The 17,821-nt window shown below is 41.9% G+C and overlaps 1 protein-coding gene across 3 annotated transcripts in view; it reads right to left on the reverse strand.

The window, feature by feature from the left end:
• Positions 1-13,717: 13,717 nt before the first annotated feature.
• Positions 13,718-17,821, reverse strand: part of LOC307005391 (NACHT, LRR and PYD domains-containing protein 3-like) — a 60,275-nt gene continuing 56,171 nt past the window's right edge. For all 3 annotated transcript variants that reach the window (XM_079625510.1, XM_079625509.1, XM_079625508.1), the window contains 2 exons: positions 15,852-16,025; positions 13,718-14,441 (listed from right to left, as the gene is read on the reverse strand). In XM_079625510.1, coding sequence (XP_079481636.1) covers positions 14,435-14,441; positions 15,852-16,025 — 181 coding nt within the window. In that variant the 3' untranslated portion in view covers positions 13,718-14,434. The remainder of the gene's footprint in view (positions 14,442-15,851; positions 16,026-17,821) is intronic.

Below are 17,821 nucleotides of genomic sequence, written 5' to 3' on the forward strand. Positions count from 1 at the left end.
GTAAAACGACGTTCACAAAAGGATGTAGAAAATTGCCGACAGGTTGTAATACAAGCCCTATAAGTAGTCATATGCACAATTGTCGCTATTCCCGTGTTGTTTTCTCTGAGGCAAGTGAATAACGAACACTGGACACTTAAAAATTTAATATTATATTTTAAACGTGTATTTTAACGAGGAGGTAAGCTTCTTATTTTCCTTTCAAACGGCAAATCACAAAATAAAACACTTTCATTCCTGCCACCTGCAGGTAGCCGAGACAGACACTCTCCAAGCTCCTCTCCCCAGCTTTTAAACACCGCTGTGAACACACACTGAACACGCGCGCATGATCAGTCATAAGTATCAAATTACATTCATAACCGGCCTTACAGTGAGTGTGTCCCGGCTTTATGCAGTTATTAATGCAGTTATGAGAGAAGCATGAGCGTCAATATTATTATTTATTTATTTATTCAATTCGTTTTAATTAATTCGTTGATTCTTTTTTTCTATTAGTGACTGACAGTAGACTAGCCTAATAAATGAAACACAAAGCCCTTAAAGTATAGGCCTATCAATAATTATTTATTTGTTATATTATCTGCAGCAGGACTATCAATTTATTGAAATATTCAGTTTAATTTTCTATTGATTAAATATAGGACTATATATAGTGTATTTATTAAAATTAAACTGCATATTTCCATTGATTGTGAAGTTAGACATTGAAAATTGCAGATTGAGCGCATGGGGCTGGATGGTTTTTATTGTTATGAATTGTATCCTCTTTTCCGTTATTACAGTTGACTACGCGCAGTGATATGGAACTGTAATATGGTTAAGACCTGCCGGAACTACTTTAGCCGTGCGGTTCCCTGAATAGAGCATCACAGTCCCGCCCACAGCCCGAGAGAGCTCTGGTGCCGGAAGTAAATTTCCCATTCATTTCTCCCATTGACTTTTGGAAAAATCCGTATCTAAAGAGTTTTAGAGCATGTCTGAGGATAACCAGCTATGGCTGAACTCATAAACATACAACATATCATTTCGAGTGAAAAAACGAAGAGAAAATCCAAAAAAAGGCAAAGGTACAAGACTGTGTACACATTTTCATTTCCGAGCGAAGGAACTACTCGTCCCATAACCCACCGCGCCTCACTGAAGTCGACTTAGCCACAACCGCGAACAAGCCTTTTGAGGGACTTTTATATAGTAAATGTGTAGTTAATAGCAGTTCTTTCAGTAATAATCGTGTAAATAAAAATAATAATATATTGTGTGCGTGTGTGAAAGCGGTTAACGATAGCGTTAGCAACATGGTGCAGCTCAGTCATCAACACACGTGTGTTCAGTCAGTGTGTAACGTTAGTTTGTGTGTTTATTTCAAAGCCCTTTGTGACACAGGACACTCTGCTGACAGGACAGGTTGAGGTCCATGCTCATTTTCATGATGTTATAGTTCATCCTTAATTGTAATAACATTTCATGTATTTTCTTAATATCCACAACAAGTGAAAATTAAAAAGTGATGGTCAGCAAACCAGAAAGTGCACAGCGCCACCGGTCTGATGCATGGACCGGTGCATGGTCTGCTCTTGGACCGTCATATTCAGTTTATTAACTTGCCATGAATTATTACACAAATGTTCTAAATGCAATGAAGAGGTATGCCTAGGCTTAATATTGTTTTGACAGTGGCATCATAAAATGCTTGATATGACTCATACCATATGAAGGCTACAGTAGCCCAGAGGTGGGACAAAGTCATTGTTATGCAAGTCACAAGTAAGTCTCAAGTCTTTGCCCTCGAGTCCCGAGTCAAGTCGAGTCAAAGACAACAAGTCTCAAGTCGAGTCCAAGTCCTACCATTTTAGTTTCGAGTCATTTCAAGTCCTCTTACCACAGAAATAAAATGTATACAAATCATGTATGTCTGTAAGATTTGTATTTATTTAAACCTCTTTTTATACAATGACATTAATCAAATACAGTAAAAAAAAAAAACGAAAATTCAATTTTCACAAAAAAAGCTTTATTTCAACAGCATATTGCACTATAACAATGTACAGCAGCAGAAAGAGAGAGACTGAAAAAGTTATATGATCACCAACCTGATAATATGAGAGAGAGAGAGAGAGAGAGAGAGAGAGAGAGAGAGAGAGAGGTCCTTTTAGCCTAAACTTTTTAAATCATGTCATCAATAAAATCCTCACTCCTCAAAATTATCACTTCTGAAAAAGTTATATTATCACCAACCTGATAATATGAGAAAGAGAGAGAGAGAGAGAGAGAGAGAGGGAGCGGGAGAGGGAGAATGTGGAGGGAGGCCCCTATACTGCATTGCATTTGCAAAAGATCAAATTGGCCAAAAGTCTGTCAGTCATTTGTGCACGATGGGGACGCAGAATGATGCCACCATGGCTGAAAACTCGCTCCACTGGAGCACTAGAAGCAGGCACTGCCAAGACTCGGATGGCTACTTTAAAGAGTGAAGGAAGAGTCTTACTGTTCAGTGCCCAGAACAAAAGGGCATTCTGTCCTTCTGCCCTTCTGCCATGTCAATGCAGTAACTTAGCTGCACTGCTGGTGTGGTCCCAACATCCCTTTTCTGCCTCTTATGGTATGCAGCAAACAGCCCTTCTCCTTCCATGTCCTCTAGTTCTTCAGCAGGCACCGGCACAGGCACAGGTTGCTCCGTCTCTTTAGCATCAATTCTAAAAAAAACATGTCACAACAGCAGAAACATAAGAGCCGTTATTACCATTACTGATGTTGATGATACTGTGCAAGACTAATTTTTTTATTATTGTTAAAGTCAGATTAATATGACATTAGATCCTAGATTAAGATTAAGATCAAATAATTTAACGTTGCATTTAAGTTGCATTGCAATTCAATAATATTTACCTGTAACTCGTTGTGCCACCTCTGCCTTGATGTCACGGTTGACCAGCACATGGGGCTCAATCCACAGCAGACAAAAGGCTGGATCCAAGGCAGCTGCTTTCAGGTAGACTGTGTCTGAAAAGGGGGTAGTGATCCCTTCTTGAGACTGAACCATTTTCACATTAATGAAGATCCCAAGAAATCTTTTTTTCAGGGATGCCTGCAGACCTCTGACCAGGCCGCTCAGGAAACGAACTTGAGGCTTCAGCTTCTCAAGATGGTGATTGAGGGACAAGACGGATGGAACAACTGAACTGATTGTAATGACTTTCTCCCCCTGTGTCAAATCAGTTGCTTCTCCGAACGGTTTCAAGATGTCCACCAACTCCTTCAGCAGATTCCACTCTCGTGGTGTGAATGACAGTTCTTTATGCCCGGCCTTCTCAAGAACTGCGCAGAGCTTTTGCTGATCACAATGAAGGACTGCTTTCACCTGCCGCAGTGTGGAATTCCACCTCGTGCTCACTGCAGCAGGGGTGCCTCTGTGCTCCCCAAATTCACCATCGAAGATGTCTTTAAACGTTGTGCTTGTGTGGAGCAGGGAGCTAAGTTTCGATAACTTGGAGAGAGAAGGACATGCTGCTTTTGTTTCTTTCAAACCGTCTCCCACAACCAGCTGCAATGTGTGTGCAAAACACTGCAGGCGCTGTTTCTTTGCCATAGCAGCATCGACGGTTTGCTGGTCTTCTAGGGTTAAGTCATGCCATAGCTCAGGATCATCAAGATTATCTCCAGCATCATCATCTTCCTCCTGTTCGCTGGGGAAGCAGACCGTAAATGCCTTGCGCGTGTTAGCAGCATTGTCACTAATGATATAGTCCAATTTAGCTTTGATGTTGTATTCATCACATATTGCCTCAAATTGGTCACAGATGCGCTCTGCTGTGTGAGAGCCTTTAAAGCGGTTGCAGGCCAAGAGATTAGTCTTTAGCTGTACCCTCTCTGCATCGCTCTCCATCCAGTGCACAGTGACACCAAGGAATCCCCTCATCTTTCGATCAGACCAAATGTCCACAGTGACTGAAACATGGTCAGTGTTGCTCAATTGAGTTTTTAACTTTGAACGTCTCTCCTCAGCAAGGCTCTCTGTTTTTGTGGTCAGCGTTCGGCGACAGACTGGGGTATACTTGCTGTCCAGCAGAGCCAGAAAGTGACGAAAGCTCTTATTTTCCACAATAGACAGAGGAAAATTGCAATCAATAATCAAGTCAGACAGTATCGCATTGGAGATGGCTTTCTGCTGTGGGTGGCTCATGCTGTAATGCCCTACACGAGTGTTCAGGAATTGTGAGATTTAGGGGTGTGACGGTTAGTATATAACCGTGAGACCGACGGTTATAGTTAAACACCGTCATTAGAACTCTATAACCGCCAAAACCGTGTTATTAAAATATTTTTTACAAACATTAAAAAAAGTTTTTTTTTTTCCCATTTTTTAGATAGGATCATAATAAGCGCAATATATCGGGAGACGTGGTTTTTACCACTTAATGAAGTTTTGTTTTGTAAATCGTAATTTTTGCATTGTAGAAAGCCTTTCTTTAAAGCGAATTTCGTTTTGTACAAATTGTATCATAATTTTAATAAATGTTTCATCAACCAATTGCATGTATTTAATAAATAAAAAGCAAATATAGCAGACAATATAATAACCGTGACATGCAGGCGCCTGCGCGCCGCGTTCACTTGCATTGCATTGTGAACTGGAGCGCATCTCATCGTAAATGAATGAAACTATGCCTATGCCTCATGCATGAGCATTAAATATCTTTGCTACATCCTTTCTAGGCGGGTGCGGCTTTGAAATTTGGTCAAAACACGTTGGTGCGGATGATGAGATTTGTTATGAGGTTGCGGATGAAATAATACCCCATCTGCGTATCTGTACATCTAACAACATTGAACACTACACAAATATGAATTAAAAAATATATATTTAAGCGATTAATTCCCCATAGTGACAGGAGGTGCCGGAGATCTCCTTAATAAACGGAGGTCTGAAATCTCTGCCCTTACCGATCAGAGCGCGCGCTGACACAGAGTTAACCCGCTATCTCCAAGAACAACTCTACGGCTAATCCACTAGCATGGTGGAGAGACAATGAAACACACTATCCGCTCTTAGCAAAATTGGCACGTAAATACATGTGTATTTGTGCTACAAGCACAGCATCAGAGCGAGTGTTTAGCACTGCGGGTAACATAGCTACCCCTGTCAGATCGTCACTAAAAGAGAGTAAAGTGAACATGTTGGTGTTCCTGTCACGGAACTTGGAAGTCGAAAAAGATTAGGAATTTAAAATATCATTGCACTTTTTTTGTTTCCTGTATTTAGTTAGTTTAATTAAGGTATTATCACAACAATCGTTGTTCGACTTTGTTTTTGTTTTTTTGATAAAGGTATGTAGATTTTATGATTTGTAATTTAGGCCCAGGCTACTCATTCATTTTTATGCAGCTCTTATAGAATTTAAGCAGCCTACTTTTTTACTGTGTGTGATTTATTTAAAACAAAGCAAATTATTATTTTATTTTTTTTTGTTAAGGATTTGTTTACTGTGTGTATATAAATAAACGTATCCCCCCCCCCCCCCACCCCCACCCCCGACGACGGTTATGTTACGAACCGTCACATTTGAGTCACATCATAACCGTCATCACCAATTCTGAAACCGGCACACCCCTAGTGAGATTGAAGGCTGTTGTGATTCATCTACGATGCTTTTGTTCATCTGGTATTCTTGATATCTGTAACAGAGAAGAATATGAAACGGATGTCAGAAAATCCCTTATAGCCACACTTGTATTTGAAACTACTCTTTACTCATATCAATATTGTTGTGTTAATATTCATTGTCTATTGTACACTAATACGGTATACGATAATACATTTCAGTTTAAGTGAATGCAATATTAAGAATATTTTCACTGCTTCAAAAGTCATTAGAAAGCCCTTTCCCTTAAGAAACTGAAGTGGGTGGACAAAGTTCACAACTTCCTTACTTGAGTAAAAGTACAGATACTACTGATCAAACAAATATTACTCCGTTACAAGTAAAAGTTGTAAAGACAGATTTTTACTTAAGTAAAAGTACAGAAGTACTCATTTTTAATGCACATTTATATTTTATTAATAGTACAATTCGGTCCGATTTTCCCATGGCGTCTGTCATTGCTATGCAACCATGCACTGCGCTCTCCACAACGACAGAGGTTTTAGTAGCTAATGGTTTTCCACCACCGAAAAACGCTTGCTGTAGCTCTGCTACAAGATTTATTTACAGAGAAGAGAAAAACACCCGTAGTGTTTGGGTCTTTCATGTTGACTAATGCTTTTAATGTTGTTATGGAAAGGGTAAAGCTAATTGGTTGGTTCTTACATGACCTGCAGTGCGTTTGCGGCATTCTGAAAAGTTCTCGCTGCACCTGGAAAAAATGAGCGCGCGCCTACATTTGAACGAAATTGAGCGCGCAAAAGACGCGATATGTGAAAGGCCCCTTGGCGAGCAAGCTACCTCCAATCAGGCCACAAGCTACTGGTAGCTCGCGAGCGATGTGTTCTAGACCCCTGGTTGAATATGCATGAACTCTCTGCGTGTGTGTGTGTGTGTAATGTCAAATCGCACATTGTTAAAACAACAATTACGATATTATCGCAGACGACGATATATATCGCACACCCCTAATAATCGTTATTATGTTATTATATGCTGTATATATCTCAGTGGTGCGCTTTAATTGTGATATTTTATGTCTTCAGTGACAGTTCAGCTTGTGATTATTAACCAAAATTACATAAACAACCTCAATGAGGCAGCACCCCAGCCACTCTGAAACTGAATAATTGAAAGAGTAAAACTACATTTTTGTAAGCATTACCAGCAAGGGAGACGTGCGTTTACTGTCTCGTTACAGTAAATATGCAGCAGCTATAACTAGTAGTACATTACGGTACATCCAATAAGGTGCTTAAAGAAACCTTACCTTTCTTTGTGCAACTTGAGGTGTCGAACAAAGTTGGACGTTGTGGCAGCTCCGTCTGTGATCTTCGACCCGCATATTTTGCAAATTGCAACTCTTTTTTTGTTGAGTACCTCGAAATTTTTATATCCAAACAAAATTATCTTCGGCGTCATTTTGTCAACTGGCGCGTTGTTGCTTGTTGCGCTTCATTGGTTGTCTAGTTGCAATGTGCCTGCTTAGATGCTGTCGAATCAAAACGTGGGACTACAGTGATTGGATGTCGTGCAGGCAGCGCGCGCGCTCTCTGCATGCAAACGTGGTGCACATTTTTTTTTCACAGATGCAGATAAACAGAGAGCGGCGCGGCCGTGTGAACATTTTTTTCCCCCAGTTTTCATGGGAAGTAGCAAGTCTTCTCGAGTCAAAAGGCGCAAGTCCAAGTGAAGTCACGAGTCATTGATGTTAAAGTCCAAGTCGAGTTGCAAGTCTTTGTACATTTTGTCGAGTCGAGTCTGAAGTCATCAAATTCATGACTCGAGTCCAAGTCACATGACTCGAGTCCACACCTCTGCAGTCAGGGCAGGACTTCGGGTGCTGGGGGCCCCTGGGCTTGAGTTTATGTTTGGGCCCTACTTGCGCTGCAAAATAAATATGCTTTGAACAATTAATATGAAACATGCCTATAGTCAAAGTTTAGTGGTAGGCTAATATTAAGTAGTCATCATAATCAGTGGTTAAAGTGGGATTTGGCAGGTGAGGGAACCCATTTTGTGTAGGTGCAACAGGGAAAAATTACTGACCGTGGGACAACATATTGAATATCGTTGTATAGCAATACTTTTTGGGACAAGAGTGTTACCATGGTGTAGCTATGCACACCAGTCCACATTACTACCGCTCCCACAGTTCCACCCACAGACACAGGCATTCAACCTTCTTCAAGCTTTGGAATTTGAAAATGTCTGTTTTTAAATGTTAAAAGTAATTTTAAATAATAAAAATTATAGGCTGCGTTTAACGCAGTTGGTGTAATTGGCAGATGTTCCCTTGGGCATCATGCGCTGTGGAAACGCGTCAAAGCATATGCAGCTATAGCGCACGTAGGTGCTTTTGAATGAATATTTAATGTCGATATACAATGGTTACTGTAATTCTGCTATTGATATATCTTCGTAAGACTGCCGACCCTATATAGAACAGTGGCAAAGGAAAATAAATGTCCGGCGAATATCGAACCTAAAACTAACTTTACCGCGCTCAACCACCGTGAGTGCATTTTATGTAGGCTATAGGCTATGCCTATTCCTGTTTGTGATGGCAATGGAGAGAGCGCTCAAAACTCTCCAGAGCACATAATTTAGTGAAAAAAATTATATTATAGAAAGTATCATTCTCAGTAAAGCAATGAGACATATGATAATTTATCCAGATGTTTCTAAATGTGCGCTCTTTTGGACTAAAAGCATATTGAAGCTGTTAAGTAGCCGATCGCAATGGAGCAGATGGATCAACACGCATGTTATTCTTTGTGAAATAAAGATAAATATCAGGTTGTGCCGTTTGATTATGGCCTCGAAGCTCTCAGTCGGAGGATATTAAGGCCCGGGTATTTTATCCCGTGCTCCCCTCCGTCTTTCAAACTACTCTGTGAGCGCGTGCGTGCGCACTAAAGTGTATTGGATTTTGTTTTCAAGTGCTCAAGTCACTACTTTGGGCTGATTATAGCCCTCGCTCGCACATGGCCAGACAGTGGAAATACGGCTAATAATTTCTGGATATCTGGCATACAAGTTAACCGAACAAAACAAACAAATGAAAACTGGTAAGGGAGGGGGCCCCCTACTGGGCAGGGCCCATGGGCTGCAGCCCAGTCAAGCCCAATGGTAAGTCCGGCCTTGTCTGCAGTAGCCTATCTAAAGTGAACGATAAGTAAGGGATAATGTAAAGCGAGGCGGTTGTTATAGCGAATACAACTCGCGAAAGGCTGATTATGAGCCCGAAGCGGAGCCTGAAGGGAGTTGTATTCGCTATAACAACCAACTCGCTATACATTATCCCGCTTATTACATGGCTACCTACCAAATAAATAAATAATTTGACACAAAATATTAATTTAAAAAAGATTGTATTGATTTAAAAACTATTTATATGGCTTCCGCTAAAGAAAACAGTCCGTTCAGTCTCTACTGTTAGAATCCTGCTTCCATGGCAACGCTCTGTTTTTTCACGGACCTTCGCGGAGTTTACACGACATCCACTAATCAGATGCATCACTGTGGGATTGTGGGATTGTTTAGGATTGTGGGTAATGAAGTACTTATCCAAGACATCGCGAATAAAAGGCATTTATCTCAAATCAAGGTTAAGTGCCCCATGAACTTTTGACGTTTATATGAGCATATACAATAGCTTAGTACAGCTGTAGCTGGTTTTAAGTCTACCATGTATGGTTACGTTTTTATGGCTTATACCCCAAATGTCTATGGAGAAATTGTATTGAATTTTTACTTCCGGCACCGGCTGTGGGCGGGACTGTGATGCTCTATATAATTGCACACCTCAGAACGTTCGTCAACCAATCAGATTCAAGCATTCAACGGCCCTGTAGTATACATACAAGTTATCTGGGGACCAGTGGACCACGTCTCTACAACGTTCTCTATGAGATAAACTAGCGACGTCTTTTGAGGACGTGCCCACGTTTCTGGAACGTTAGCCAAGATTATAAAAAATGGAACTTTACCACGACGTTCTCACAATATATATAAATGTAATGAATTATTAGGACAAAGCGTCAGTCTGCGAGAAGGACAAGAGCGCGCGCAAGTGGTTTTTTCATAATATTCAGTTCTCTTGTTGTTCAGTGTATTATTTTCCAGAAAGTAGGGCTATTTTCGATTCTGTGGTTATTTGTACATTTTTACCTTCAAGCAAATCTGTATTTGGAATAGACGCGTGACTACTTTAAATAACAGCCGCGCACATCTGAAGAGTATTGCAGTTTAAATTTTATAGCACTTAAGTGTAGCTGTCCAACAGGCAGTTTCGATTTCTCCCATTTTCGGATTATTTGATTTGCCTGTGTTAATTGCTTCAAGACACAGCTGTCCTCACTCAGGGGTTTGAAAGCACTATATTTCTGTGGTGTGCGCGCTGCCGCGGAAGCGTCAGCGGGAAGCGTTCAGCTCTCCTCGTGTGAAGACCGACTCGGGTAAAGACAATCGACTCTACCTGCGCGACTCCACCGAGCAAGGACACCTGCAAGGCACTTAAGTATCCTATTCTCTCTCTTCCTTTCACACTGGTATAGTATTTCCCTACTAAATATGTGCTTTCAATACATTCCTGTAATCTCTCGACGACGCTCTCCCATCACGCACAGAAGGCAGCGCAATACTGCTAATCTGCGTCACATCCTCTCATCCTCACACACACCTCTCTCTCTTTCTGTGGGTCTATGGAATTGTCAGTCAGCGGTCAACAAAGCTGACTTCATTCCTGCCTTTGCTTCTCATTCTAATCTTAATATTTTAGGCTTGACTGAGACCTGGATTCGTCCAGAAGACTCAGCAACCCCTGCTGCTCTCTCTAACAACTTCTCCTTCTCTCACACTCCTCGCCAGTCTGGGAGGGGTGGGGGCACAGGTCTTCTCATCTCTAACAACTTTAAATACTCAACCCTCTCCTCTCTATGCAATAACTACTCGTTTGAATATCATGCTATTACACTTACAACTCCCATTAAGATCCATATTGCAGTCATATATCGTCCCCCAGGTCAACTGGGAAGCTTTGTAGAGGAGCTGGATGTGCTGCTGTCTTCTTTCCCTGAGGATGGCACCCCACTTGTAGTCTTCGGTGATTTCAACATTCATCTAGAGAAGCCGAATGCAACAGACTTCATCTCTCTCCTAGCCTCATTCGATCTCAAACGGCTCATCACCACAGGTACTCACAAATCAGGCAACCAACTGGACCTGGTTTACACACGCAACTGCATCACGGACAACATTTTGGTGAAACCTCTCCATGTTTCTGATCATTTCCTCATTACTTTCAATCTACAACTCTCTACCCATGCTCCACCAACCCCCCTACCAGTTACTTTCAGACGAAACCTGCGCTCACTCTCTCCCTCCCATCTTTCCTCTGCTGTGTCATCTTCTCTCCCCTCACCCTCACAATTCTCATCTCTGGATGTTAATACCGCAACAGATACTTTATGCTCCACTCTAACTTCTTCTTTAGACAATATCTGCCCTATCTCCTCCAGGCCAGCACGCACTACTCCCTCTAACCCTTGGTTATCTGAGGTTCTTCGTGAACACCGGACCAAACTCAGGGCAACAGAGAGGAAATGGCGCAAATCAAAAGACACAACTGACCTTAGTATGTATCAATCTCTGCTCTCTTCCTTTTCTGCTGATGTTCATGCTGCAAAATCTTCTTATTTCCACAACAAGATCAACAGCACCGCTAACACACGAACACTTTTCAAGACATTCAACTCTCTACTCTGTCCACCTCCACCACCACCCACCTCCTCTTTAACTGCTGATGATTTTGCTAACTTCTTCACCAACAAAACAACAACTGTCAGCAGTCAGTTCTCAGCTCCACACACACAGGAACCCAGTCCAACCCCTCCCACTCCCAAACACCTTCTCTCCTCCTTCTCTCCACTATCCGAGGAAGAGGTATCGAAACTTCTCCTCTCCAGTCATCCCACCACCTGCCCTCTAGATCCCATCCCCTCACACCTTCTACAAGCCATCTCTCCCACACTTCTACCAGCACTCACACACATCATCAACTCATGCCTCCACACTGGCACCTTTCCTACAGCATTCAAGCAGGCTCGGGTAACTCCACTGCTTAAGAAACCCACATTAAACACATCACTCTTAGAGAATTACAGACCTGTCTCTCTCCTACCATTCATTGCGAAAACACTTGAACGAGTTGCCTTCAACCAAGTATCATCTTTCCTCTCTCTGACCAACCAACTAGATGTAAACCAATCTGGCTTCAAGAAAGGGCATTCAACCGAAACTGCATTGCTGTCAGTCACAGAAGCCCTACGGATCGCAAAAGCTGCCTCCAAATCATCAGTTCTCATTCTCCTGGATCTGTCTGCTGCCTTCGACACTGTGAATCATCAGATCCTCCTGTCCACCCTCTCATCACTGGGCATCACAGGAACTCCTCTCCACTGGTTTGAGTCCTATCTCACAGGTAGGTCCTTCAGGGTCGCATGGAGAGGTGAGGTATCCAAAGCACATCAACTGACTACAGGGGTTCCTCAGGGTTCAGTTCTTGGACCGCTCCTCTTCTCCATTTACACCACATCACTGGGACCCATCATACAGGCACATGGCTTCTCTTACCACTGCTATGCTGATGACACCCAGCTCTACCTCTCATTTCAACCTGATGATCCCACAGTAGCTGCACGTATCTCAAGCTGCCTGGCGGACATCTCGGCATGGATGAAGGAACATCACCTGCAACTCAACCTGGCAAAGACTGAGCTTCTCGTCCTCCCTGCCAATTCGTCTCTACAGCACGACTTCACTATCCAGCTAGATTCAACTTTAATCACCCCATCAAGGTCGGTCAGAAACCTTGGAGTAACATTTGATGAGCATCTGACCTTCACAGACCACATCACAAAGACAGCTCGATCATGCAGGTTTGCACTGCACAACATCAGGAAGATCAGGCCCTTCCTAACTGAGCAGGCAACACAACTTCTCGCCCAGGCCTTGGTGATCTCTAGACTTGATTACTGCAATGCTCTTCTGGCAGGTCTTCCATCATGTGCAACTAAACCTCTACAAATGATCCAGAATGCTGCAGCCCGTCTTGTCTTTAACGAGCCGAAAAGGGCCCACGTCACTCCTCTGTTCATCTCTCTGCACTGGCTACCACTCGCTGCTCGCATCAAGTTCAAGGCATTGACACTTGCTTACAGAACGACCACAGGCTCAGCTCCCTCGTACTTTCACTCGCTCCTACGAGTCTACATCCCTACCAGAAGCCTGCGATCGGTCAATGAGCGACGGCTCGTGGTACCATCACAGAGAGCTACAAAATCACTCTCCAGAACATTCTCATTCACGGTTCCATGCTGGTGGAATGATCTCCCTACCCTCGTCCGGAATGCAGAATCCCTGACTACATTCAAAAGACAACTGAAAACTCATCTCTTCCGTGAGCACTTGACAAAAAAAAAAAAAAAAAAAAAAAAAAAAAAACTTTTATCCTCCCTTGTTTGGCTTATGCTACTCTGAGCAATGCCTGAACTTTGTATTTTGAGCACTTCTTGCGTTATTTTTGCCTCTTCACGATGACTCGCTTGCTGTAGTCCTCAGTTGTAAGTCGCTTTGGATAAAAGCGTCTGCTAAATGACTAAATGTAAATGTAAATGTATTATTAATGTAATTCTTTTGGCAAAGTTTTACATTCATAAGTGTAAATACAGCGCTAAAACTACTAATTTTGTACTTTTTCTCCATTAAGTTATACATTATATTAATCTGATTTCTGATTCCAACAACAAAAAGGCAATTAAAACTGTCAGCATATGGTCCTTTCTCCTTGTAATGATCCATAAGCTATCCTGGCTAAATTGTATTGTTTTCTGTTTACGTGTCATATTCGTATATATTGTTTATGGTATGTATATTTTTTTGATTAGTCACTTGTGGTTTGTACCTTCCCCCCCCCCCCCATCTTTTTGTAGGAGACTTTGAGCTTTGTAAGTTTGCAGATCTTATACATGCACAAACATCAACATAACACACTAAAGAAAAACATGAAAACGCATCATATGACCCCTTTAATACATTAATACAAATGTAATACAGCTATTATTAAAAACATGATGTATAAACTCAAGCTTCCATTGGTTTCCAAAAGTGAGCTTGAACTTTTTTTCCCTTATAATTATGAACAATGAATTATTTCATTAGTCTTTGTCTCCCTCTGCTGGTACAACACAAACACAGATATTCAGGCTTTTGAGTTACTGTGCGTTTAATAAAATGGTTAATCTATGAATGAGAAACTGTAATTTGCTGCTGTGAAATAAAAGGTGTTTCACTGCCGCCTCATCAGGACTGTCAGAGGATCGTTGAAATCTAAATTAAGTCTTAATTTATAACAGTGAAGTCTTAATTTATAACAGTGAAGTCTTAATTTATAACAGTGAAGTCTTAATTTATAACAGTAAAGTCTTAATTTATAACAGTGAAGTCTTAATTTATAGCAGTGAAGTCTTAATTTATAACAGTGAAGTCTTAATTTATAAAGTGAAGTCTTCATTTATAACAGTGAAGTCTTAATTTATAACAGTGAAGTCTTCATTTATAACAGTGAAGTCTTAATTTATAACAGTGAAGTCTTAATTTATAACAGTGAAGTCTTCATTTATAACAGTGAAGTCCCTGTATCTTCAGTCTCTGTTGATTCTGTTGACTGTGAGTCTCTGTAGTGGATCTTTATTCTCCATCAGACGATCATCAGAAGATCAGACTGTCCTCTAACACCTAAAATACAACACACACACAGTCACATATGCAGTATGAGATATTACATCTGCCACATCTTTTCATAAGAAAACTAACTAGATAATCTATATTAATTAATTCTCAAACATGATCATATATCTTCTCTCTGATGCTCAAAGTCACTTTACAGAAGCAAAAGCACATGAAAGGTCACTTTCACACACCGGACAGCGGACACAGAACCAGCAGAAATGACCATTACACACGACACATGTAATATCAGTCGATAACAGACAACCCAAATCTCAGATTATCACACATAAGGCGTCTTTACTCTTTACACAGAAAAAGCGGCACAGAAACCAAATCTGAAGCGGCATAAAATCACGTTAATTGTTTTTCTGAAGCAGTTAAACATTGCTATTTTAAAACTACAGTTTTAAGTGTTATAACATTAATTAAAAAATTATTAAATAGTAAACCAAAAAAATAAAACTAGAGATAAATAAAAATACAGAATTAAAAATTTCCTCTGCAAGCTATAGCGATCTCACGCTTTGATGTTGTCATAATTCTGTGGTACTGAAAGCTATTCTCTATTTCTTAATAAAATTATTGCAGGAACAAATGCTACAAAGAACTGATGAAGTATTTATTACACACCGCAGGATTAAAAGAGGTCGAAAGGTTTCTTTTCTCTTTCTTATTTCTTCAAAGAGCCAGAAAGAACAATTATTATTGTTGATCTGCCAGTCTCTTCACAGGAAGATTACACACGGCGAGACTCTGTTATTTTGGTGTTTGCTTCACGATGCGAGTACAGGACACTTTTGCTTTATTGTCCCTTGTTGGCTGACATCTTTAATTTGGCTAAAACAATATGGAGCTAGGCCGATATGTTTAGTCTTCCGCTTCTTGATTCTCGCGCCGCACGTTTGGTTGTCATGGCAATGGCGTAGTTTAGAGCGGCACAAGTTCTCCTTCATCTACACTGAACCAAACCAATATCAGAGTCATCTTTGACACCAGCGGCTGAGGAGGGTCAGACCGGCATATTTTAAGTCTGCTTTTATGCGGCATTGTGTCTTTCCACAGAACTTTGAGCAGAGCCGCTTTAGAGCCGCCTTAACCCGGCGGTGTAAAGACGCCTATAGAGACAGTTAAAGGGGAAAAGCTGGAAATAACATTAATATTATTTTCACAATCAGTCACAACATCATGAGCAGAATTACACTCATATTAACGCAGTTTAAAGTTCAGAGAACTACAGAAACTGAAGCTGAATTTAAGAGTCATCTGATGATCTCAGACAAAACATTCACACACACACACACACACACACACAGTTACTGAACCTGGTACAATTTACTTATATTTCTAGTGAGTAAATCAGCCATTTGAACTTTAAATGAAAATATGATGATGAAAATTGTTAAAAACTATTCTTACACGAGTGTCTCCAGTTTATAATGTGGATCATCCTTCAGATCCTGTAGCAGCTTCACTCCTGAGTCTCCTAGTTTATTCTCAGTCAGATTCAGATCTCTCAGGTGTGAGGGGTTTGATCTCAGAGCTGAAGCCAGAGCAGCACAACCTTCATCTGTCACACCACAATCCCACAACCTGTAGAGAACAATGACACACATTAAGCCTATATCCAGAGATAAACATGACACTTAAAATATTAATAACATAATGCTGTCAATATGAAATATATACAAATATTCATTAGTTCAAGTTGTTAAACACCCCGACTCTTTCGAAAGACATCCTGGGATTCAGGATCAGTGGGACACCAGTCTTGGGCTACAGAGTGATATGACTGCTGGCCACATCAACCTATCACTAGTGTGTGTGTCTCTGTGTGTGTCTCTGTGTGTGTGTGTGTGTGTGTGTGTGTGTGTGTGTGTGTGTGTGTGTGTGTGTGTGTGTGTTGAAGAATAACACATTTTAGGAATCTTTTTCAGATATGCTTTCTTACCTAAACATCACGGTGAAGAATACTGATTTTAGCATTTAAGGTTTAGATGAATATTAAGTCAAGCAATTCAGGAGTCTGACATTAGCTTTTGTCTTTATGCACTTCCTGACCATTAAGCTCAAGGTACAGCGGTGCCTTTGTCTCTATGATAATGTTAAGGTTTGAGCAATCAAGTCAGGATGATTGGATTAGCAATACATTATGCTGATTGGTTCGGTTTCTCTAGAGCAATCTAGATATCCTGCAATACAGGTTTATCGCTTGAGAGAATCAACTCCTCCCTACTCTCCTCCCCCAGAAGTCTCCTCCCCCTGAAGTCTCCTCCCCCTGAAGTCTCCTCCCCCAGAAGTCTCCTCCCCCAGAAGTCTCCTCCCCCAGAAGTCCCTCCCCCAGAAGTCTCCTCCCCCAGAAGTCTCCTCCCCCAGAAGTCTCCTCCCCCAGAAGTCTCCACCCCCAGAAGTCTCCTCCCCCAGAAGTCTCCTCCCCCAGAAGTCTCCTCCCCCTGAAGTCTCCTCCCCCAGAAGTCTCCTCCCCCAGAAGTCTCCTCCCCCAGAAGTCCCTCCCCCAGAAGTCTCCTCCCCCAGAAGTCTCCACCCCCAGAAGTCTCCTCCCCCAGAAGTCTCCTCCCCCAGAAGTCTCCTCCCCCAGAAGTCTCCTCCCCCTGAAGTCTCCTCCCCCAGAAGTCTCCTCCCCCAGAAGAGTCCTCCCCCAGAAGTCCCTCCCCCAGAAGTCTCCTCCCCCTGAAGTCTCCACCCCCAGAAGTCTCCTCCCCCAGAAGTCTCCACCCCCAGAAGTCTCCTCCCCCAGAAGTCTCCACCCCAAGAAGTCTCCACCCCAAGAAGTCTCCTGGTCCCTGCTTTGATGAAAGAAAACTTTACAACAGTGTGCTTCTGTGTGTGTGTGTGTGCTTCTGTGTGTGTGTGTGTGCTTCTGTGTGTGTGATTCTGTGTGTGTGCTTCTGTGTGTGTGATTCTGTGTGTGTGTGTGCGAGTTTCTGTGTGTGTCTGTGTGTGTGATTCTCTGTGTGTGTGTGATTCTGTGTGTGTGCTTCTGTGTGTGTGATTCTGTGTGTGTGTGTGTGTGCGAGTTTCTGTGTGTGTCTGTGTGTGTGATTCTCTGTGTGTGTGTGTGTGTGTGTGTGTGTGTGCTTCTGTGTGTGTGATTCGGTGTGTGTGTGTGTTTCTGTGTGTGTGTCTGTGTGTGTGTGCTTCTGTGTGTGTGATTCTGTGTGTGTGTGCTTCTGTGTGTGTGATTCTGTGTGTGTGTGCTTCTGTGTGTGTGATTCTGTGTGTGTGTGCTTCTGTGTGTGTGTCTGTGTGTGTGTTTCTGTGCGTGTGTGTGTGTGCTTCTGTGTGTGTGATTCTATGTGTGTGCTTCTGTGTGTGTGTGCTTCTATGTGTGTGCTTCTGTGTGTGTGTGCTTCTGTGTGTGTGTGCTT

This window comes from Phoxinus phoxinus (assembly GCF_949152265.1).
Source record: "Phoxinus phoxinus genome assembly, chromosome: 10".
NCBI classification, from domain to species: domain Eukaryota; kingdom Metazoa; phylum Chordata; class Actinopteri; order Cypriniformes; family Leuciscidae; genus Phoxinus; species Phoxinus phoxinus.